The following is a 24,200-nucleotide window of genomic DNA, read 5'->3' as shown; positions in this document are numbered from 1 at the left end:
GGTGGCTCGTGCCCCCCAAACCCGAACCCCCTGACGGTTGGGGAGGAGTTTTTATAGGCAGGATTTGGGGTGGGGGCCGCAGGGCGTGTGACTTCCTTCCCACTGGTTGGTGGGGAGGGAGCAGGGCGGGGCTCCAGAAACCTGTGCTCGGCCTGGGGTGCCATCCCCCCCCCCGAGGGCCGTACTCCCCGCAGAAGAGCTCGGAGACACTTGTCTGCCCCCCGAGGAGGAACCAGGACCCGCCGCAAGGCTGCCTGGTGTTCCTTGGCTCCCCCCGTTTCTGAACGCCCTCCCTTCCCTGACAAGCAGCTGTTAAACTGCCCTTGGAGGTCAGGGCAGGTCAAGGAGGCTGAACGAAGCCTGTTTCCTACCAACAAGAGATGGGGGACATGGAGCAACTTGCACAGGGAGGACCCCGCAGGGTCCTGCTCCGCATCGCTGACATAAACTGAATTTACTTCAAGGGGCTGTGGGGAGCAACGGGAAGTACTCTGCTGACAGTAAGAACCATTAAGGACACAGCTGTCAGGAGCCCGCGGGCACGCGTGGTACCCCTAAGCAGGGGAAAGCACACCGGCTGTGTTAAGCTCCCCCCGCCCCCGCCCCACACTGGCTAGTCCCAGTGGGGCACAAGGGCCCCTCTTGCAGACGGCTGACAGCGATGCTGGGCCTCACCTGCTGGGGGCCAGGCCCACCTTTCCAGCCCTGGGCTGTTGATGGGTTTTCTGGTGAGACTGTTGGCGAGGGGCTGGAGCTGAGATTTTGGGCAGGAGGGGAGCACAGCCTGGAGGGGAGGCCACAAGCCAGCCCAGCGTGGGTGCCAGACCAGGGCTGGACGGTCGAGATTTTCGTCCTCTGACTTCCACAGCCACTCCTCCTTGGGGGTGAAAGCTGCACAGACGGGGGTGGCCGGGACCCAGCACACTGAGTGAATTCATGCTAGCTTTGGAGTCATGTAATTTTCCCCCAGCACAAAGTATGGTTATTCTTTTTTTCCAACCTTTAAAAAGGTAAAATTCACCCCCATCTCAGGCTGTGTGGAACCAGTGGACTATGCTTGCTGACCTCTGTCCTGCACTTTTCATTTCTATTACTATTTAATCTTTTCATTTTGTATTTTGTAGACCCAAATCCAGCTCAGCTGTAACCAGGCGAAAACTTTAAAGATTCCTAACTGAAAAGTGCTTTGTTCTATTTCTTGGGGTATTTGTATTAATCGCCCTTATTTTCAGGGTGTGTCATTAAAGTCTTTTCAGGCCTCAGGGAGAACATGGAGAAACTATAAATAAAGGGTTTTTTTCTTTTTATTCTTTTTTTTTGCCAGATTAAAGTCTTTCCTATTGTTCCACTACTTTGCTTAATTGAGAGCTAATATTTCTTAGTATTACTGGTGCCCAATTAGACTGAATTTTTAGATATCGGTCTGTAAGATTTCTGAGCCAAAGGGAAAAAAAACACCCACCCAAATCATTGACTGCTATTAGCAGCCTTATTATAGAAAAAGCAAATGTTCTGAATTCTTACGTATCTTAGACTGAGGCGTACACACCGATCTTTCCTTAGTACGGTGGCTTTATTTTTATAACCACAGACGCGTAAGCTGAGTTAACTTAAATATGCAGAACTGGTTGTGCCTCTTTGGCAGGAAGTGGGGATTTCAGGGTGTAATGTGACCCGCCTTGTCTCAAATTTGGGGGTGTATCAGGAGAACTGGGTCGAGTCCTGTCTCATCGCTGCCCTCGGGGGCATGCCCTGGATTTTTTGTCTTGTGGCTCACGTAAAGCTGCCTGCTTCCCTCTCTTACATCACAAGGTTTTCAGATGTGCCGTCCTGTACAGAGAGCCCAAGTTCAGAGGACTGAATCCAAACCTTACTTCTGTGAAAGTTTGGGGCAGTAAGCTGAGTTCTGAGTTTCACAGTGTTTTCGGCCGGGAAAGAATTACCACTGTTTCATTCAGTAAGGAAACCCTCAAACAGCCAGGTGGTTGTCACGGCAACAGCAACACTGGGTGCTGGCTGTGTTCCCGAGACGTTCAGGACCCAAGATGAAATGTCCCAGACTGTGCTCGAGGTGCAAGGACCAACTTCATCCTTCTGTCAAGAAGCATAAACAGAGTATCTTTCTGATGTGGCTGGAATGACCGGTGGGTCACAGCTGTGCCCACAGAGCGCCCTTCTGGGGCCCCGGCTCTGTGGCCCCCATGTGGACTGAGCCATGGTTCCGCAGTACCCTTCCCTCCCTTGGCGTTCAGATGTTACATGGTGGCCAGGATGGGCTCAGAGGGAAGCGTCAGGCACCATTCCTGTCCCCAGGGCCTGGAACGTAACGGGCACCAGCTCAGTAATCGTGTTACCTGAGTCCTGGGAACCTTCTCTAGAGTCTCTGGCTGTGTTCTGTATGGACCGTCTGCCAGCCCTCCTACCCCTGCAGGCTGACTCCCCGTGTTCAGTCTTCCGAGCATTCTGCGCTAGAAGAAGTAAAATGTTGAAACTCACTAGTTCTGCATGAAAATTCTGTGTGTGCGACCTATTAAACACAGATCTTAAATGAGCTGAAACAGTACCTTTTGATTCTGAACTTTTAAAAATGAACTTAAACTGGGTAAAGATGATTTTTGAGATATTTAAACTTCAGAAGATTAAAGAAATTATTATCACAACTCATCCTGCCAAGAGATCTTGATGAATTAAAAAAATCGAAAAGCTGTCACCTAAGACTAGCCTCCTTCTAACAGGGCAGCAAAATGAGCAACTTACAACTTCACATATACAGATCTCTTAACAGACAGGCAGCTCGGCCTTGGACAGCCCTCTCGGCAGACGCGTCACACCAGGTGTTTGTTCTCCATCATGGGCTCAATGCTCTGCACATATCAGGCCTCAGGTGGGAATCTGAGAGGATATATGTATTTTAAGAAGAAAGACAAAAATCAAGTAAACAGAGTTGGAATGTGGGCCACGGACAGGAGTGTTTCCATCTCACGACGGATGCAGTCTCATTTCCACGTGGTGACGGGGCCATTCTAGCCCCAGGGGACCAGGACCCTGGCCTGCGCCACAGTGACATCTGAGCGACCCCCCCCCCCCCACACGGTCTGGCTGAAGTCCCAGGGTGACCCTGCTGTCTCCGGGTAAGCCCCGTCCACTCAGTTCCCCTCCACCACCTCTGCGCCGCGTGCGATGCTCCTTCAGGACTCGAGCCCTCTCGAAGGAACCTGCTTTCTACGTCCACGTGGACTGAAGACACAGCAGCTCTCTGAGTGACTGCACTTCCTGCCCCAGGACTGGGCCCCTGACTGGTCTTTAACTTGCCACCCAGATCGCTGCACTTGCTTCAAAATCTCGAACCCGGTTTTCATCCGGATTCCGCTGCATTGGTCTGTCCTGGTTCGAAACCACACAGTTTGGCTGGAATAACGGAGGATCGTAGATCACAGAATGGCCACAGATCACGGCCCTCCAGGTCAGCCACAGTTATCGAAAAATGTATGCAATCTAGGTGTAAATACAAGAAAAATGAGTAAGACGTTCGTGGAGAAATGTTTTTTCAGTTGTATTGAAGGCCAATAAAGAAGACTTGACTAAACGGAGGGACGGGTACCCTGTTCCCGGGAGGAGCCGGTCCCCCGTGTTGGCGGCCGCTTCCCCGGAAGGAGGGTGCAGGACAGGGTGACCAAACCTGCCTGGACCGAGAAGCTGGAGTGACCCGAGGGCTGAAGGCCAGAAGCTGACGCCGAGGGGCCGTGGCTCGGCGGTCGCTGACCCTGGCGTGTCTGTGTGTTCACAGGCCGTCTGTTCCTTGGCTGTCACTGGGACGGTTCAGGTGATTGCTTCACCTCAGGTATTTACTCTTCTTCATGAGCAGGAGCAGCTTTGCTCTCTCTGATTTATGAAAGTTACACCTGCCGGCTGCAAGTTTAAACCCTTGGGGAGGAATCAGGAGACTCTGACTGTCTCCGGGCGCGAGGACCGAGCGGCTGCCATCGGGTCTGGGGGTCCTACACCGCGATCCCGCTGGCTTCCCGCGCGTGCACCACGGGTCTGCAGCGAGGGGCTGTGAGGGCCCACGCGGAGGCAGCTCAGGGTGTGGGCTCAGGGACCTGTGAGTCTGGTCACATCCCCCGTGGACGTTCCCCCAACGACAGGCAGGAAGTCAGAGGACTCCTGCTAACCGGACTGACGCCCGACAGTCCAGCGGAGACGGTGGGACTGACTGGGGCTGATGACTGAGGGGGGGGGGCCCAGGATTCCTCAGCTACAGCCTCGCTGCCTCCCCACACACCTCGCCCTGCCGTCTGTCTGCCGTCCGCCTGCCGTGTCTGCCGTCCGTCTGCTGTGTCTGCCGTGTCTGCCGTGTCTGCCGTCCGTCTGCCGTGTCTGCTGTCCGCAGGTTCTGACCTTCGCCGGGCCCCCCGGGCGCTCACACTCGCACGGCTGTCTTCCTTCCCCGCGCTGAATCTCAGCTTTCTCCTTTCGGAGTCACGGACCTCGCCACCTCGCCACTTTTCCATCGCTCTCCGTCTCCAAAAACTCAGATCTCTTGTCCACTGTATCTTCTCCAGGTGCCTTTCACTTTGTTGGCCTAAACATTTATATTTAAATTTTCTTTACTGAGGTATAACTGACACATCACATTACAATATAATGATCCAATTGTGTATATATCTTGACGTGATCACCACAGTAAGTCTGGTTAAGAGAGTCCCAGTAGTCAGGTTTTGGATGGAACAGAGATAAATATATGTGTTTTATCCACCATGTGTAATCGGAAGTTCAAAGCCTAGATTATGACGTCAATTAACTGAAAATATACTTTGGAGGTAAAATGATTCTCTGTGTTGTTCTATGAAATCTAAAAGCTGGTCCCTAGATCAGTTTGTTTCTGAATTCCAGTTCATATGGAGTTTTGTTCTTGCTTGACTTCTGTCCTCTTTTACCTTCAAGAAGATTTAAGTTTAAACAAAATTCACATGTCAGTTGAAGCAGCTTCTCCTTTAAAAAAGAAAATATATTGTCTTTATCTTTTCTAATTGTGGTTAAGAACAACATGTGACATAAAATTTACTTCCTTAGCATTTTTAACTGTTCAGGTCAGGGGTGTTAAGAACATTCACACTGTCCCCAACATCGTCTCCAGAACTGTTACATCTTCCCAGAATGAACCTCTGTCCCCACCGAGCACTGACTCCCAGCCCCCCATCCCCGGCCCCCACCACCTACCTTCTGTCTCTGTGAGCTGGACTGCTGTAAGAGCCACGTGTAAATGGGGTCACATGGTGTTTGCCTTTTTGTGGCTGGCTTATTTCACTGAGCCTCATGTGCTCAGGGTTCATCCATGTAGTGCGTCAGGATTTCCTTCCTTTTTAAGGCCGAGTAACATTCTGTTGAAGTTTACACCACACGTTTATCCACTCACCCGGTGATGGACAATTGACTTGCGTCTACCTTTCGGCTACTGTGAATGCTGCTGCTATTAACGTGGGTGTACACATATCTCTTCGAGCCCCTGCTTTTATCTCTTCTGGGTGTATACCTGGAAGTATGTATTGCTAGATCCTATGGGAGCTCCATTTCTAGTTCTTTGGGAACCTCCACAGCACGTTCCACAGCAGCTGTGCCATTTACAGCCCCCCAACAGTGCACAAGGGTTTCACTTACTCCTTAACCAATACTCCTTTAGAATGAAGCCTCAAAAATAGAAATATAAAAAGCCCCACATTGTACCCCGTAATGGTAATTGTTCACTTTTCCTTTTCTCGATTTAAAATAAAAATTTAACTTTGCTGAAGTTGGAATGCAAATACTCCGAGTCCCGGTGAAAGGCTGACCTCTAGAGGTGAAGCTGGTGTACTGCAGCCACCTGCCAGGGCGCCTGGAGGCCGGTTCTTGGCGGCTGCTGAGAAGTGGTCGGGAGAGGCTTGTCTGTTCCAGGTATTCATGTATGTCCCCTGCAAAGCGAGGCCGAAGTTCTTCCAAAATACTCAGCGGAAACTGTTGGATCTACCGTAACTGGTTCAGAAGTGCCCAACGGCTGGGTTTGGCTCGTGGCAGAGACTTGCTGAGTTGCAGAGGACGTGAGGGATCTGAAAGCCCCCAGGGTCTCTGCGCAGCAGGTGACCGTGTGCACATCTGTCCCTTCTGCCTGTGTCCACCCGGGACTCGTGGATTCTGGTCCTGGGTCTGATCTGCTGGAGCCGTGGTGTGGTGTCTCCACGGGTCCCTCCTTCCCTGCTGAGCTGGGGTGTCCCCGGAAGGCCAGGACCAGAAGCTCCTCTGAGGAACAGGAGGCCTCTGTCCCCCATTTATCTGATCTCCTGACTCAGCAAGTGTGGGAGCAAGTCCAGAGTGAGCCTTGGCCCCGAGCTTCAGCTGGAGCCAGTGCCAGCTCCCTGCGCAGACTCGACTCCCTAACGGGACAGACAGTTCCCTTCTGTTACCGGCTCTGACGTCTGAGAACCCGCCTGAGCTTGGCAGACCGTGGTCATGTGAGGTCGGTGGCGGAAGGAACATGAACCTCAGTGTCTTTTTTAATTGAAAAATGACAAGAAGCAAATGTATTAGGACCAGTTGCTGTTCTCATGGCAGAAACGTCAGGATGTTTATTATTTTACCTTTTTTCCTTCTCAAAATAAGTTGTGAGAAGAAAGTAGTTCTCAAAAAGGGACGGGGCAGTATATTAAATCCTTCCCCACTCCTGTGACAGCAGATACTTTGGAAGAATGGGAGTGACTCTCTGGTGGCTACACGCAGCTCTTCGGAGAAACGATCCCTTTCGTCCGGTCGCATTTATGGGCAGCGTGGTCACCATCACCGGTATCCCCGCCTCCCAGCCTCAGCCGCGGCTGCAGGTCTAACATATAAGTCCTCTGGTTCCAACCGAGTAGCTTAGCTGTGCTGTGATTTCCCTCTGCCCTCAGCGGACGGGCCTTTCAAGTCATAAGTACAGCGGGTTATATCCGCCGGGGATTTGCTGTGAGTCTGTGGGCAGGGGGTGCAGGCAGCCGCCTCTGCAGAACGGGGACACGGGGGACACTGTGTGGGCTCCCCGAGTCTGATGGTCAGACGTCAGTGCTGGCTGCTCTGACCCGGGGTCTGGTCTCACCGTGTTGGCGGCCCTGGCCCTGCTGTGCACCTGCTACTTTTCCAGCCCGTGTTTCAGGCCGCACAGGGCAGACACTTAGCTCGGCTCCCGCTGGGCTGGGCTGCGGGTCACCCCTGCACGTCCCTGGGTCCAGTTCCTACCCCAAGTCGTCCCTGGGAGTCACAGTATTGGGCTCCCATGGCCCAGTCTGTGCGCCTGTTGGTAGGGAAACCCTGAGAGGAGCCCGTGGATTTGCTGGGCACACAGGGCCGTGGTCCAGGGTCAAGCTCAGCAGGGGAGCTGGGGATAGCGGCAAGGCTGACAGTAATTTTGTAGGAGTTCTGTGTACATCACACGTTCTGTTTGTTCCTGAAGTCTTTTAACAGGGGAGGTAGGCAGGCTAATGGCTCCCCACGGACATCAAGTCCTGATCCCTGGACCCTGTGACTTGTTACCTTCGTGGCAAAGAGGCTCTGCAGGTATGACTAAGTTAAGGATATCAGAGCGGGGAGGTTATCGAATTTGCCCGATATAATCACGGGGGTCCTTATAAGGGAAACAGAGGCAGGCATGTCCCAGGAGATGTGGTGACAGGAGCAGTGGTCGGAGTGACCAGGGTGCTGGCTGAGAGGACGGGGCCGCCACGTAGCCAGGGCGGCCGTGGCCCCTGGAAGGCAGGAAAGGCCAGACGGGGACCTGGGTCTAGAGCTCCCAGGAGGAGGGCAGCCTCTCGAGGCTTTGCCGTTAGTCTGGCTGGGACCTCTGGCCTTCGGCAGGTAGGCAATGTGTTTCTGTTGTTTAAGCCGCCCAGTTAGTGGTGACATCCTACAGAGCCAGCAGGAGCCCAGCACAACCACTTTGTTGAGACAGACTCAGAGGCCATGCACTTGACTCATGTGACGTGTGCAAGTCAGTGGTTTTTAGTGTATTTACAGAGTGGGGTGACTCTTAATGATTTCTGAAAGATGGATCAGAAACGTGTTGTGAAATGAAAAACAAATGATCTCTGGATAATTCGGCGGTAATTCAGATAAAGAAGGCACGCTGTGTCCGGGGTCGCTGGACATCACTGACGCTGCTCACGGGACCCAGGCTAGTGAACGCCCGCCTTTCCTTTCTATCTCAGTAAGTCAACCTGTTCCTGTGTCTCTTTTGCTCTATTTCCTTCAAGGGTGTATAAATATCTACTTGCTGGCACTTAACCTAAGTCAGTTCTTGATCTTAGCTGTCACTTATGTGTCTTAACTTTCTGACCTGCTGCTAGGACGCCAGGCAGTGGTCGGCACAGCTCGGATAAACTCCTCGGCGAACTGGCTAAGAGACAGACTGTGTTTTGCACACTCCCAGGAGCTGACTTTGGAAGCCTCTGTTCGAGAACCTGCTCTGTGTAATAAGCACCTCTGTAAAACGCCTGCTCCTGGGGCTGGTGGTCGGGGTGTCTTGAGCTGTTTCGTGCGGTGAGATCGAGGGGCACTTCTGTGTGTTTGTCCTAATGTTCTCCAAAATAGCAGCCATTCTCTGCCCTGCTTTAAGTGGATTTTTTTGTTTTTTAGCTGATAGACTATGGATCTTCCGAATCATTTATAGGACAAAAATCTCATAGATTCTGTGTCTCCCTTAAAAAAAGCTTACGGTCAAGTCCCAGGCATGGTGATGGCCCAGGCTGGCGCCGCGCCCAGCTGTCCGAGCAGGAGAGGCCACGTCCTCTGGCCATTCGTGGACTCGTTCTTGGCCAGGAAGCTGCTTTTTGTTCAAGATGATGAAGAAATCTGCATTTCAGCAAATCTTTCTATTTTTTTCACGGCAGCGATAGCAAAAGAGTTTCTCTTCCTCAATTTGCAGCTCAAATGAAATAGGAAATGCTCAGCTTGAAGGAAGAGAAGCAGCAGAACGAGAGAGCAGCTGAGCTCCGCGCGGCCCTGGGGTCACAGGCACGGCCGCTCCGGGACCCGGCGGGACAGGCTCGCAGGGAGCAGGTCCTGGCAGCCTGCAGACACCTGCCCCCGCCCGAGCTAAGCTGCTGCTCCCCCCGCCGCCCTTCCTCCCCTGTCCACACTCGCGGGCACTGCGATGCCAGTCTGCCCAGGGCCTCCCTTTCCTCCAGATGGGCGGCCCCGCTTGAGCCCGGCCCCCCAGGGTCTCCCCGCCCCCCCACCCACCACCCTGTGCCTGTGGTGTGTTCTCCTGGCTGTGGTTCCGTCTGACGGCCTGAAGATTAAGCTGTGACATGGAACCATATGACAGTCACCGGCTCACTGGTGAGACAGTCCGGAGGAGGCTGGGAAGCACTGTTTGCACGCATGCTCCCCGTGGGTGCTTGAGGTCTCAGAGTGGATTTCAAGCAGGACCCACCACCCAGTCTGCGGGGCTGAGACGAAGGGAAGCGTGGCCCCTGCTCGGGGCTCATCAGGGTTTAAGATGCGTCTGGAGCGCTGAGCAGCACGACCACGACCCTGGGCCCAGGTCCTGGTACGAGGTGCCTCCTTTCAGCCTCTTCCTGGGACTGGCTGAGCCCGAAAACGAAGAAATACGGCTTCCCAGCTCGACCTCCCACGGGCTTCTTTCACCTTAAAAAAAATTTTTTTTAATTTACTTGTGGTAAAATACACATAACACGAAATTTATTATCTTAGTAATTTTTCAGTGTCCACTTCAGTGACACTGTCCTACAAACGTCCATCTCCATAACTCTCTTCCTCTCTCAGAACCACTCTGTCCCGGTTAACAACCCACCCCCGCCCCTGGCACCACCCCATCTGTCTCTGTGCATTTGATTGTCCGAGTCCCTTATTCACGAGGAATCACAGTGCCTGTCCTTCGGTGACTGATGCACCTCACTCAGCACAGGGTCCGGCGGGCGCATCCACGGAGGAGCCTGTCGGGACCCCCTTCCTCTTCCAGGCTGAGTAACTTCCGTCGTGGGGATGGACCGCGTTTGGTGTCTCCATCACCCATCTGTGGACGCTGGGTGGTTTCCGTCTTTCCGCCGCTGTGAACAATGCTGCTATGAACATGGGGGTACAGATACCTGAGTCCCAGCTGTTAATTTCTGGGGTGTATACCCAGAGGAGGAACTGCTGGCTCAGGGCGGTCAGACCCATCTGTAACTTTTCGAGGAGCCTCCCAGCATCTGCTGCTCTCCCGTCCCGGCCCCGGCTGCTCCACGCCCTCGCCCACCGTGGTTTCTTCCCTCTTCCTTGGGTCACGGCCATCCTAGTGGATGTGGAGTGGGTTTGATTTGTATCTCCCTGCCCATCAGACCTTTGTTTGATTCTGAATTGCTTCTGAACACTCACAGTGATCGCTCCCCACCTCTTCCTAGGAAAGAGATGACGTTGCTGGCACAGTCGGGCTCCCTGAAGGGCGCGCTGAGCGCGGAGGAGCAGCTGTCTCTCATCGGGGGTTGTTCCGACATCCGGGAGGCGGTAGAGGGCGCCATGCACATTCAGGTGAGTCGGGGACACCTGCCGGGGACACCTGCCGGCCAAGGGCCTGGAGAGCTTGTCCTCTGGCTCCTTCGGGAACGGGGGAGGGTCAGAGGCAGTTGGAAGGTGTGGACGTTGCGAACCTGAAGGTCAGAATCAGTTTCCGTGACGGGAAACCTCGTCCGCATCCTCGTCCTAGGGGGCCTCCTAGACAAGCCCATTGCACCCCTGGGGTGTCCTCTCCGAGCGGCGAGAGTTCTAAGCAAGCAGAGATTCTCGACAGCCACCACGTACTTTACCTTCCTGCTGGACGGGAGATTACACCCTTGTTCTCGCACGTGGTTGTGTGGAAGCTCAAGGAAACCACCGAAAGGAAACCGTTTCGCTTCTCACAGTGTCTGCATTCAGGTTTTCCAACAAATTCACGGACAAAGAGGGCTCTTCGGGGGGGGCTGTTCCCACAGCCGAGTGGCCGTGAGGGCAGCGCCCCTGGGACCCACGCCTCCTGGAGCCCACGCACAGCGCCCGCCCTACTCAAGGCCCCGTGCAGCCCTGGCTTCAGAGGGCGCACTCACGGCCGAGGGCTTAAGCGCTTCTGCCCGAGACAGAGGCGGCACCACTCCTGGACCCCCGCCCCTGCCACCTGGCGCCCTGAGCCGCCCGCCCCGTACAGCCTGTGTTGACACTCTCTTGTTCCTGTGACGACAGTGGAGCTGGGGATGCGGGGCAAACCGAGGGGACTGAGCGCGCCCTGCGGTCGGGAAGCCCAGGCTCTGATGCCTGTCCTGCTCTGCAGCAGCTGTGCGTCCGGCAGCACGGAGGCAGCGGACCGTTTTCCACTCTCTGTCTCTCTAGGGCCTCCACGTCTCGTGCGCTGAGGGCTGGGGAACGCGGGGCATGTGGAGCGCTCCTGGCTCTCTTTCCTGCCGTGGTGGAGGGCGCCTGGGTCCTGCTCCCCCGCCCGCAGCGGAGGGCGCGGCCCCAGGGGAGGCTCTTCATGCGTGTTCAGTTGGCTCCTCAGGAAAGCGTGTGCTTGTCTGCGATCCTGCTAGGGGCGGAAGGAAGCGTGGCTTGTGCTGCTCCGGGCACTAGCAGGGGCTCCTGGCTGGGCCGGGGGCCCGGGGGGACAAGGACAAGGGCGCAAGGGACAGGGGCTGGTCCGTTCAGACTCTGCACTGAGCTGCTGAGGGGCTCTCTCTAGCCTCTTGGCCTCTGAGTCCCAGTCCTGGTTTGGCTACAGGCGTGACCTGTGACTGGATGGCGGTCACATCACGGGACAGGGACATAAGGCCAGGCTCCCTTGTCTCCAAGGACAAGACTGGGAGCTTTCTTTCCGGGGTCAGTTTCACACAATATTTACATGATGGAAATGGAAGTTTGTAATGACACGTATCGTGTGACCTGATGTGTGGACATGGGACGTGCCACTGCACGGCTCAGCACGCTTGTTCAGACTCCCGGCAGGTGCCTGGCTCCCGGGGCTGCTTCACCAGGGGGACGCTCTGAGTCCCTTTTCTGAGCAGGTCTCTGTCCCTGCTGTCCTCCGGGCTGTGTGCCAGGTGCTCTTCTTAATCCACGTGACCTGCGTCTCTCACAACACTCCGTGGCCCCTTTTCCTGTGTATAAGGGGCAAATTCTCATCGTAGACAAATTAATCTAGGATATTTGGAGACTTCTTTTTACTGAAAGAAAATCACCATTACTTCAGGGAATTCTTCAAAGCAGGGGGCAGAGCTTGTGAACTGACCACAAACAGCCCTTCAGCCACACACCACCTGCGGTGGGACTTGCCGAGTCCTGAGGGTCGCAGCCCCAGAAACGTGAGTGTGAGTCTGCGTGGGAGCAGGGCTCGGGAGGTTTCCTAACGCTCTGCTGAAATGTGGGCGCGTGTGAAAACGGAACCTGAAGTTCTAGAACTTAGTGCAATTTTGAAATCAAACCTTGCCTGGCAAGAAAATCTACTGAGCCGGAAAAGTAAGTTTACTCTGAAAAGCCTGTCTCAAGTATTGACTGGAGGAGCATCAAGGCCCATTATCTGTGACACAGAGGCTTCATCTAATCTCTGGAATTCAAGCCTTGGGACCAGTCGTAGGATTATATGCTTTAAATGGACTTTCCTTACCCAACCAGGGCAACAGCTGCAATCCACAAGTAAAAATCTGCTTATCCATGTAGAATGTGAGAATTTGCATCTGAACCTTACCTTTAAAATTTAGAAAAGTGTGAGTCATTTCGATAAGGACTTTCAGACTCAGTAACTACAGGAAGCAGTGCTCGTAAATACGGATGCCATTTTAAAGTCTGTATGTTTTCTTAAAGGATGGAAGCTTGCTGGACCTTGGCCTTGGTCCGCTGAGGCTCAGAATAATCCTGCTGGTGGGAGGGAGCCGGGGTAGGGTTGTTCTGTTTCGTATTACTGAGTTTTGAGATTTCTTTATGAATATATTTCGGGCAAAAATCCTTAATCAGATGTGTTCTGCAGATTTTCTCCTGATGTATTTGTCTCATTGACAGTGACTTTTGAGACGCAGTTTTCAACTTTGATGGAGTTCAATTCCAAACGTCTCCTTTGTGGAGTACGCTTTTTCTGTTCCGTCTTTGGCATCTTTGCTTAAGCCAAGGCCACAGAGATTTTTCTCCCCTATTTCCTTCCAGAGGCTTCAGAGTTTTGTATTTTAAGTCTATGGCCCATTTTAAGTTACCCTTCACACAAGGTAAAGGACCGTTCAGTTGCTTTTATATCATTTTGAGAAACTATCATTTCTCCACTGAGTTGCTTCTGAACTTTGGTCAAAAATCAGCTGACTGTGTACTTGGGGGAGTATCCACGGACTCTGTTCGATTCTGCTGGTCTACGGGTCTGTGACACTTTGTTTGTAGGAAATCTTGAAACCAGGCAGTGTGATTTCTCAAGTTCTTTTCAAACTTGTTTTGGCTAGCCTAATTCCTTGGTTTTACTTTTTAGAAGTAGCCTGTCAATTCCTTAAAAAAAAAAAAAAAGCCCTGCTGAGACTTGTGAGTTTGCAGATCAATCTGGAGGAGAACAGACGCCTTGACAAAACCGAGTTTTCCAGTCCACGAACACTGTGCATCTCTCCATTTATTTAGCCTTTAAAATTCTTCTCTCGTATGTTTTGTAGTTTTCAACAGAGGTCACATTTTCGTTAGATTTATACACAACTATATCATGATTTAGTGCTATTGCAAATGGTGTTTTCAAAAGTTTTCAACGTCAGGTTGTCCACTGCTAGAACATAGCGATACAAGTTATAGTTAGAAGTGGGTTGTTTAATTTATCAACTGGGGGGGATTTTCCATATATCCTTCTGATATTGATTCCTAGTTTAATTCCATTATAGTCCAGAAACGCACTTGACATGATTTCAGCTGTAATTTGCTGAGGAATGTTTTAAAGCCTGGGATATAGTCTATTTTGGTAGATATTCACGTGCAGTTGAAAAACGTTCTGTCCTGCTGCTGCTGAGGGAGTGGACTGTAACCACCACCGAGTCCGGCTGCTTGACGGTTGTATTCAGGTCTTTCTGTCCCAGGGGTGTTCCGTCTTCTTACTCTGCCATCGTTGAGGGAAAGCACTGGAGCCGACGGCTGTAACTGTGGACTCATTTCTCAGTGAATGCAGACCAGGCATACAGTTGAGTCGACGCTTTTATCCCACCTGACAGACTCCGTCTTTTAATTTGCGTGTTTAGTCCATTAAATTTAACGTAACTGTTAGTATGGCTGGATTAATCCACCGTCTTGCTTATTGTTTTCTATTTGTTCCATTTGTTTTTTCTTCTCCCCCACCCTCCTTTTGGCCTGGCTTTTGAATTGAGAATATTTTTCCATTTCGTTTTATTTCCATGATTGTTTATTATTTATACCTCTTGAAATGTTTTTTGGTGATAACCACAGGGTTTGTGAGCCCTTCTTCAGCGAGGCGCGGTCGGCCCTCAGGCTGCAGGGTCTCACGGCAGCACGGCCCCGCCCCCACCTCCTGTGCGGTGGTGGTGGCTCACTTCACCTGCCCCGCAGCACCGCATGTGGTGCCGCTGCTTTTCCTTCATGCGCTCAACCGACATTTGGAGCAATTAAAATTAAACTTTGTGTTTTTCCGCCACTCCAGCCTCCTCCGCTTTTTTTTGTAAACCCAAATTTCTCCTGGGTTTTGAGCTTCTTGGAAGTGTAGTTTCACGTTCACGTTGGAAATGCCTTGGCCATCGTCTCTTCAAGTTGTTCTGGGCCCGTCCTTTCTTCTGGGATCTTGTCACTTGTGCGTTAAAGTATTCCAGCGTGTTCCACAGCGCTTGGAGGCTCTGTTGTTTTTTTCCCCCTGTCTTTTTCTCTGTGCTCCTGTTTGGGTACTTCTACTGATCCTGCCTTACTTTTCATCTCTGTAGAGTCTACTAATGAAACTGTGCTAGTAACCTGCTGCTGTGTAACAAATTACGCCAGAACCGAGTCGCTTAAAACAACAATACGCTTGTTTTACCTTGGGAGTGCCTGGCTGCGTGGTTCTGGCTGTGGGTCTCCTGATATTTCAGTTCCAACATTGGCCAGGGCAGCCCTCATCTGAGGCTTGATGGGGCTGGAGGTTCATTCTGAAGACAGATCGCTCATCCTCATGGCTGCCAAGTTAACTGGTAGGAAACTGTGGTCCCTCTCCATGTAGACCCCTCCCCAGATCTGCCAGTGTCCTGACACGGGAGTTGGCTTCCCCCAGATGAGTGATGTCACAGAGCACATGCTGAAAGCTGCAGTATCTTCTGTGACCTGGCCCAGAAGCCACACACTGTCATTTTCCAAGCCAGGCCTGTGCAGCCTGGCGGGGGGCCCACACGAGGGCAGGCACGCCAGGAGGCAGGGACTCCCGACCGGGGGGCTGTCCTGAGGCTAGCTACCACACTGCTGAAGGCGGTTTTGTCTGTGTCGCTGTCGTTTTCATTTGGCCCTGTCTTGTAGTTTCCATCTCTGCCGAGAGTCCGCATCTGTTTTCTGTGCCATTAGAGGACGTAACCGGTTGAATCGGTTACTTTAAACTCTCTGCCTGATGGTTCTAGTGTGTGAGTTACCTGCGAGCCTCGTTCTGCTGACTGCTCTGTCTCTTGACAAGAGGGTTTGCCTTGCTCTTCTGCTTCTCGGAAGTCTTCCCGGGATGCTGACATCGTGTAGGAGAGACGGAGGGTGAGCAGCGTCGCGCCTGCAAGTGGACACGCCCCTTCCTGCTGAACTGCAGGTCTGCGCAAGTGAGTCGGCGGTCGGGACGAGCTGCTGCTGTGCCCGCCGCCGGCGCCCGGGCCCTCCCCGCACCCCGCCCCGACCCCGGCGGCAGTGGGTCTTCGGTTTGCTGCGCCTCGCACGGGCGGGGACCGGGCGGCTGGGCCTTGTGCCCTCCCCTCTGCGGGTGCACGCCGGCCCCTCTCGGGGGCCCTGCCGGTGGGTGCGAGCCGCGCTGCGTCGGCGCCTCCCGGCGGTTTACACCCTCACGCCAGCTCGCACTCCGCCTTCAGCTGTTGGCGGGCCACTGGAGCCGCCTTCCTACCTGCTTTCGAGGCACCTGCTGAGTCTCGCTCCCGGGCTCTGCCCGGCACCTTGCCTCTAGCCTCCCCTCCGAGGGGCGGGGGGGTCCTTCCTTGGGCTTCAGGCCATTTGGTTGTTCCGTAATCCCAGCTAGCTTCAAGAAAAGTTACGATCGTGTAACTGATCTGGCTTTTTCTTGTTTTTAGGGTGGGAGCAAAGCTCTCTGCTTTTACATCCCTGTAGTTTCTTCATTATCCTTATTTTTATAAACTGGAACAGAATGTTTATATTTAAAATAGGAAAAGCATTTATTCAAACATTTTATTGTTGTCCTAGAAATTTCAAAAGTGGTTCACATTTGCTGGGGAAAAAGAAGCATAAAGATTAAACAAAGCAGAAAGTGAACTCCCTTCTCCCCGCGCCCCCCAGCCCCTGGGGAGGAGCGCTGTGCGGAGTCTGGGGTGTGCTGATCCTTCTGGAACCCTTGTCGTCATGCACTACAGACCTAACGTTTAATACGAGGCATCCTGTCATGACATGATGCTTTACGACTTGATTTTTGTACTTAATAATACATTATGACTGCTTTTTCTGTGTTCTCACGTACAGACCTACCTATTTTCTGTGGGCTGGGAAATCATTTACCTGTGCACTGTTCAAGGATTAGCTAAATAATGTGTTTTCACAGTTGAACATTAATGTTTAGAAATAAAACATTCATTTAACACATTGAAACAGTCTTTATGGTCTAAAGGTTGAGAATGAACATTAAGGCAGTATCCATAGCATTTTATTGGCCTCTGGAGGCGTGTGTGCTAGGAAAGCTTACTCTATTACAGGGTCAGCACATTTTTTCGATGGAAGGCCAGAGACTAAATATTTCAGGCCTTGAGAGCTGCGTCCAGTCTCTTGCATATTTACAGCCCTTCAGAAATGGGAAAGTCACTCTTAGCTGTGGGCCGTGGGCTGAACTGGACCTGGCTCTGGTCTGCTGCCCCTGCCCCTGCGCCCGCCCGGAGTGCTGGTCGGGCCGCCTCTCCCCCCGGTGTGGACCGGCCCCCCAGGGAAAGGCTCGGCGGTCAGCCTGGCTGGGGGCTGGGGGCTTTCAGTCCTTTCCCGGGGACGTGCCCCCTTACCTTCCCGGTTAGGTTTGCCGCGTCTGTCAGGACCTTGCCTCTTGCCCCCTCTGGTGTCTGTGTGCGGCACTGCAGGATCTCTGGCCCCTCAATAAGCTGGCTTGAGCCCCTTTGTTCTCAGTGGCCCCCAGGCATCCAAGGTACGCGGGTCCCATCCAGGTGGGACAGCAGCCAGTCCCCCTTCGGCAGCCCCCCGGGAGCAGGGACGTGGATGTCCGACGTCCTGCCCGAGGAGGAGCTGTGAGTTGGCCTTCTTTCCTGGTGGCACTGAGCTGCGCCAGCTTTGGGGAAGGACGCCACGGTTCTGACCCACTTCAACGTGCTGTGCTCAGCTGTGTGCCTGCCTGGTCCTGCCACTTCCTGACCGGCTCCTGGAGCTCTCACAAAGGGTTTCTGGGCCGTAGGTTGTTGCTCTGTTTTTGTGTCTGTGGAAATGATGTCTGGGAATGCCTCGTCTGCCGTCTTGATGATGTCACTCTAAGAGTTTCATAGCAGAAGAGCGCAGACCCAGACAGCGGGGCATCCCGAGCCCAGGACCGCACAGTGGGGTGTCCCGAGCCCAGGTCTGGATGTCAGGATGCCCCGAGCCAGGGCTCTAAGGGGACCCACCCGTCCGTCCATGTCTGTCCCTCGTACTCTCTGCGAGGCGCCTGACCTGGTGGGACTCAGTGACTCTAAATCAAATGCCATTTAGAAAATGAAGATCTTACTGCTGTTTTCGTACTTTGGTTTTACAAATGAAACTTGGGTGATTATCTATGTATCATTCTTCCGTATTTTGAGTTACGTTTTTAAGGGCATGTTCATCAAAAATGGAATCACGAGGGGTGGGCCCCTTTCTGGCTCCTGGTGCTTGTGCTGAGGGGCCTTGCGAATGGCCGGCACCTTAGTGAGCACAGCCCACCAAGATGGCTGGGCTTTAAACTGCCGGTGTTGCTCTTTCAGATGCTTACTGAATTGACGAATGAAAACAGATATCCCGTTACCCAAATTTGTCCAAGTCTGTAACAACAAACATGTCACTGTTTCAACATTGACGTTCTTAACTTGGTTCTAAAATTACTGTGAAACTGGTGAAACTGAATGTTTCCTCCTAAACTTGAGAAAAAAAAAATAGAAGCTTGGCTCTGCAGGCCCTTTTAGAAAGACGGGATGACAACATTATAACAAAAGCTGGAGACCTGACATAATACTGAGTGTATGTAATATAAATGTAGATCGAAATCTTTATACATATCTAAACCTATCTTTCTATAGATAGAAACTTAATTGTCTCTCTGCCTTAGACGTTGTGTGTTGTTAAATTAATGCCCAAAGTCAAAATAAGCAAGTGTCTAACATAAGCATTTTTGTTTTATGAAATCTGTTAAACGAGTCTGTAAATACCGAGGGAAGTACTCTTCGATCTTATCGCTCAGTTAGAATCATGGCGAGCCCACTGGAGAGCAGCACGGGCCTGCACGGCTGACGCTGGGGAACCAGTGAATACTTCCACAGTTACATCAGCCTCTGGTTGTTTTCCCTCTTTGCCACTGGTGGTGGGTGGTCATTATTTACTGAGAACCTTTGCCACCACACAGCACATGGCACGGTCCTGCCTTTCTAAGAGGTGTTCTGTGAGGCACAGGAGGGAATCTGTCAGGGCATTTAATATTAATGAGAAAGCAGAGACACCTGGGGCGGAAGCGCAGGTGGTGAGCGCCCATCCGTCCAAGGGACCCAGCGTCCCGCGGCGAGCGCTGGGGGCGCAGCCGCGCCTGGTGTCTGCTGTCCCTCCTGCCCTCCGGCTCCCACTGCTCCCTCCTGGCCCGGGCGCCCTGGGGCTCAGATCTGCTTACTCTGAAGGCCGTGTTTGTTACTCTCATTTGAAAGTCAATAGTCAAAGATCTGTTTGGACAACTGGGGGAAAAATCCAAAGGCTTCTTTCACATTAGTGACTGTCACCTTTCAGGGCTGGGTTGTGCTGGGTGGGGCCTGGGGCCCGGGCAGAGCTGTGGCTGTCCTTCAGGGCACTGGTCATGAGCACTCTGATCGCACGTTTGTACCGGGGACATGTCGTGGGGGCCTGAGTGGCTGTCCCTGCTGTCTTGGTACCAGTAGCGCGTGCGGAGCGCAGGGCGTGGGTGCAGGCGGGGACCCAGCCAGGCTGGGTGGGTGGCCTTCCGGGACGGCGCACCTGTCATGCTGGCTGAGGACGGCCACACCATCCTCTCCTGTTTAGCGTCTCTTTCTACTCCCAATCAGTGTGTCCAGGGCCTTGTCCACTTTCCTGCTTTGTTTGCAAGTTGAACAAGCGACTGCCTGTCTTACCACGTGTGGTGGTGGTGGTGGGACGCCCCCCAAGGGCCCCCCGACTCCGAGCATTGCCAGAGGAGGCCCCTCGCACCGAGCGAGCCCCGCGTGCCCAGGGCCTCAGCGTGCGCAGGGGGCCGGACCTGGGCTGTCCGCAGCTGGAGAAGACAGCAGAGCAGGGGTCTGAGTGGCCCTGCCCCGCGCCTTTGAGATCAGATAAGAGAAGCCCAAGGGCGAGGGGTCGCCAAGCCACCTGCTTCCCGGGAGGCGGGGGCGGCCCAGGTGGGGGGGGGCGGTGAGAGGCCTGGGGGGCTCCTCCAGATGTCCTCCTGGGCTGGGGTTTCGGCTGGAGGGGAAAGCAGAACCTCAGAGCCCCCTCTGGGCACAGCTGACCTGAGCAACGTGGGGCCCAGCACTGGGCGGGGCGGTGGGGGGAGGAGGCTGTGCCTACCCCTGAGTCTTCCTCTGTCCTTCCTAAGCTGACCCTTGGAATACGTGGCTCGGCTGTGGAAAAATGCTCGCAGTGACAGTCACTTACAGGAGAGGCACTCCATGCGGTAATTATGCACTAGAGCCGCTGTGAGGGCTGCAAGTGTACAAAGACGTGGAAGCTATCTTACCACCCTGACTGACGCCCTTAGGTGGAGCAGCTCTCAGTAGCTGCGGCTGAGGCCCAAACGCTGCTCTTGGCAGAGCTCAAGCCCACCTTCTGAGCTTCTCCACGCGCACCCCGAGTCTGCGGTCAACACCCAGCAGGGAACCCCCTTCCTCAGAGATGAACAGGTGGAAAGTGAGGCCCGTTCCTCACAGCGTCGTGGGGACCACCGGGTCTCCCTGCTGCTCACACTCAGCTTCCTTGATGTGTTCTGGTGCTTCCCAGGACGGCATTCCCGCAGTGTTACCATAGGTGAGGGTCACTGTTCTAAAAATGAGAAGTGAGAAGTGAGTTGTCTTGAGTGCTGCTGCCCTCACAGATAACCTGTTTTCTTTTGATCCTTACGGAATTTTATGTGAAATTTTACATGTTTCCACACCCCCATGGTAACCGAGGGTCTTGTTCTCTGTCACATCCCTGCTTCTGTAAGAGACTGTGTTACTGTGGTGGCTGGGGGCCGGGCGTGGTTCCCTGGCTGTGTGGCCACTGTCCTGCGGGGTCACAGGGACGGTCAGCACAGAGGCCCCCAGCGGGTGCCAAAGGCTGAATCTGGCCACATACAGTTTAAAAACAGAAGTTGTTTTTGAATGACTGGTGTTTAAAAGCCAGGATACTTCCAGGCTCAGTGCACATTTCTTCAGAATCGACTATCCAGCCTCCTGGCAACCGTGAGACTTTGTTCCTGTCACTCCCTGCGCTTCCCTAATGCTGAGGCCAGGGGGCCGTTGCCTGATACCATGTTTTTACCCTGTTTTTCTTAAAACGGAGAGGGAACTGGACTACCTCTCTATCTCAGGAGAACAGAGACCGGACTGGAGATGAGAGACGCGGTGGTGCGTCCAGCTGTTGGCTTGTGGCTCCCCCCTCACGGGGAGCGTGTGGGCCTGACCTCCACATCCCTCCCGAGGGGCCCTGGGAGCCTTCATCCACGTCCAGCCTGAGGCACCTCAGACATCCCGTACTCTGGTTCGTTGCTTAAGTGACTGTTGGCTTCTCGAACGTTCAGAGGTGCGTGGAGGGAGCTCAGGTGACGTGCCTGGGACCACGCGGCAGGTTGGGGGCAGTGCGTGCGGGTTTCTGTGACGCCCAGGTTAGCTTTCGGCTTAATTCCAAGCTGTTTCCTGCCATGAAACTGTGTTTACCTGGCCTCTAGGACCTTCCTGGTGTGTTTAGCGAACAGCTGTAGTGTTTAGAAGTCTGATGTCCCTTAAGCTGTAGATAATGTCCAGCCTTAAAATGCTCATCAAGGACACGCTGAATAAACTGCTCCTCCGCATAAACCACCTAAAAATGAGAGCAAACCGACTGTGAAGCAAGCACAGAAACCTCCGCTGACTGAAGGGCCCCCGTCGAGGGGCGGGCAGTCAGCAGCACCGTGCGAGCTGCTCTGACAACGAGAAGCTTTCTGTCAGGGCCGCAGTGAAGGTGGCCGTGCAGGACGTTTCTGTCCCAAAGAAGGGCTTTTATGTCCTTGAAAGCTGTGACGTCTTCCCTGAGCACGAGCGGGAATCTAAGGCACCTACGCTCGATTAAAACTCGCAACACAGCGAATGCAAGGTGGCAGGCGGGGTAGGGGGACAGTCACGGAAGGAAGGACGTTTTCAAAAGGCTGATGTGTAAAGAACTGCAGCCAATCAGAGAGACGACAAGAAAGCCTGCGTTAAGTGGCCCCACGCTGCAAACTGCCGAGTCACTCACAAGTACGTACAAAAGCAAAAAATGTATGAAGACCTGTCTTTTTCCCACCAAGCTGGGAGGTCGGAGGCTGACAGAGCAGTGCAGTGAGGAGCGCCCACTCTGGGTGGTCTGGGGGGCGAGCGGGGAGGCCCTGCAGCCGCTGTTAACACACACCACACACTCGGTGACCTTCCCGTAACTGGAGGCCAGAGGCCGGAGGTCACGGTGTCACGGGGACGTGCTCCCTTGGAGGGCGTCGGGGAGGGTCCTCCCCCATGTCTGTCTCCTGGTGGCTTCTCCCCTGTGCCTCCCGTGTCCCTGTGTCCACATCCCACTCTCCTGCCCTTCATGGAGACCCCAGGCCCTGGGCTGGGGCCCACTCCACTCCAGTGTGGCCTTGTCTTAATTCGATTACGTTTGCAGCAAAGCAGCTGCCAACTGTTTTTCTTAAGCTTTTTTATATTTCAGTTCAAGTTAGGCAACTTTGGCTGTATTTCTGGTTACAAAGTTTGTCTGAATATGCGGTTCCTACAAGCATAGAAAAACCACCCCACGTCTCTGGCTTCAGGGAGGAATGGATTCGGTAGCCTTCTCCGGGAAGTGGTCCAGAATTGGGTGAGCTGGCCAGCCCGAGGCTCCGTCCAGCCTCCTCTGCACAGAGCTGGGCGGGCGAAACCATGCTCTCGCCCCGCAAACGCGGCCAAGAGTGAAACAAGCACTCGGCGATGACTTCACACGCAGGCTGCAGGACAGCTTCTGTGCGCGTAATGGCCTCCCAGCCCGCGGAGCTGCCAAGGAAACGCTCCCACTGGCAAGTGGACGGAAGCATCACCGCCCCCGAGGGGGCTGGCGGGGCTCCAGAACCCTCCTCAGGCGGTGCACAGGCCCGCCACGGTTTGCTTAGTTGCTGCTTCCAGGCTCTCACCGTGGGAAAGCCGAGGGGCTCACCTACTCAGAGAGCGCCGTCCACAACCCGACTCCAGACGTGTCTTCACCTGACCTCCCACCTAGGCCCCCGCGTTCCGTGGTGGCCCTGCTTCTCGGGCCAGTTCCGTTTGCTGCTGCTTCAGACTCTCTGAGTGGCCACGCTCTCAACACTGCCCCCCGAACCCGATCCAGACCCGCAGTCACGTCCTTGGGCACAGGCTGTGAGCTGAGCCCCCTGACGCGTCCATGGTCTCTGCTCCCTGCTCTCCCCGCTGCCCCCCGAGCTCATGGAAGGTCTGTGAACACTCCTGTGCTTTGGGGGGGCCTCCCTGAGGCTCCCCGCCCACTCCAGCGAGGCTTCGCCCCGCTGCCGCCACACTCACGGGGTCCTGCCTTGGGTGGACCAGGCTGCACTGTGGGAGTCGGTTTAACTGGTTTTCTCTACCCAAAAACGAGCTGCTTGAAGGCAGGACCGTGTCTGCCTGGCGCTCCGGCCGGACATCTAAAGGAAGATGGTACCCGCGACACCACGTTATTAATAAGGACTAGAAATAGGCCCCCAGTAAACATGAGCTGGGGCAGATACGTCATGTTCTAGAAGGCAGGAGGGTCCTGATGCTGACCTAGCGGGCGGCCTTACAGAGTGGGAGGCGCACGCGGGGCACCGGGGGAGCCGAGTCCTTGTGGGGCGAGAGGGGCCACACAGGAAACACAGAGGCGGGCAGTGGCCAGAGCTGCGCCCGCGGCGCCCAGGTCACGGAAAGTCCGTAGCCCGCCCGGAGAAGGCAGGCAGCCCAGCAGGGGGACGGGCAGCGCACAGAGGCCACCGGGCCACCAGCAGCAGGTGGACGACGGCGCACCGTGTTCCGTTCAGGCAGGTGCGACTCGAATGGCGGCTGGTGGCTGCCCGCGGGGGACACTGCAGCTGGGCCCCTGGGGTGGCCCAGGGGCTGTGAGGACTCGCACACCTGGCACACGCGTGTTCACGCCGTGAAGTCACTCGCTGCACACTGATGTGTACACACACACACCCGTAAGTTACTCTTCAACAAGCTATTTAACTACTGACTCTGAGGAAAGAAACAGCACAGCCTGTCACCTCTGCCAAGACGAAGAGGCGGCACCAGGGCCACTGCCCACCAGCCCCTGGGCACCACCTAGGGAAGCCTGAGCCCCTAAATCTGCCCTGAGGGAGCTTTGCCATAGCCTGGCCAGTGAGGACAGAGGAGGAAGCTGCCCAGCGTCTGCGGACAGAGTGGGAAGGGTTCTTCAAGGTGCTTGTGAGATACTGAGAAAAATCATGTGTGTGCACGTTTGTAGAAACTAGGGAAAAGAAACCTAACTAAACTGCTTTCACAGTGAAGCTTGTATTAGGAGGAGAAAGGCAGGTGGACCTCTACTTCCTACTTCTGACTTGATTGCAGTGTCTGTTTCTTTAATGTATTTTTTAAAATGGAGAGACCGAACACATTTTTAAACTGGTTTTG

At 54.0% G+C, this 24,200-nt stretch overlaps 1 protein-coding gene and 1 long non-coding RNA gene across 10 annotated transcripts in view; one reads left to right on the top strand and one right to left on the bottom strand.

Moving 5' to 3' along the window:
- The window catches only part of CRYL1 (crystallin lambda 1), a 77,334-nt gene that overhangs the window by 11,743 nt on the left and 41,391 nt on the right, over window positions 1-24,200 (top strand). For all 5 annotated transcript variants that reach the window (XR_012079795.1, XM_072975962.1, XM_072975960.1 and 2 more), the window contains exon 3: window positions 10,404-10,530. Coding sequence is in view for 4 of the 5 variants with exons in the window: in XM_072975962.1 (XP_072832063.1) it covers window positions 10,404-10,530 (127 nt within the window). In the remaining variant the exon portion in view is untranslated. The remainder of the gene's footprint in view (window positions 1-10,403; window positions 10,531-24,200) is intronic.
- On the bottom strand, window positions 1,555-15,696 carry LOC116283372 (uncharacterized). 5 transcript variants are annotated; one of them, XR_012079797.1, is made up of 5 exons: window positions 5,221-9,186; window positions 3,165-4,992; window positions 2,758-2,892; window positions 2,355-2,468; window positions 1,555-2,094 (listed from the first exon to the last, which is right to left on the bottom strand). It is a non-coding gene; the product is annotated as an uncharacterized lncRNA (long non-coding RNA). The 5 variants fall into 5 exon arrangements; XR_012079800.1 differs by lacking the exon at window positions 5,221-9,186 and adding an exon at window positions 14,999-15,696 and having other exon boundaries at window positions 2,758-4,992; XR_012079796.1 differs by having other exon boundaries at window positions 2,758-4,992.

The sequence above is a fragment of the Vicugna pacos genome, chromosome 14 (assembly GCF_048564905.1).
Source record: "Vicugna pacos chromosome 14, VicPac4, whole genome shotgun sequence".
Classification (NCBI taxonomy): Eukaryota; Metazoa; Chordata; class Mammalia; order Artiodactyla; family Camelidae; genus Vicugna; species Vicugna pacos.
Note: the sequence above shows the minus strand (reverse complement) of the source record. Positions and strands in the feature narration are given on the sequence as shown.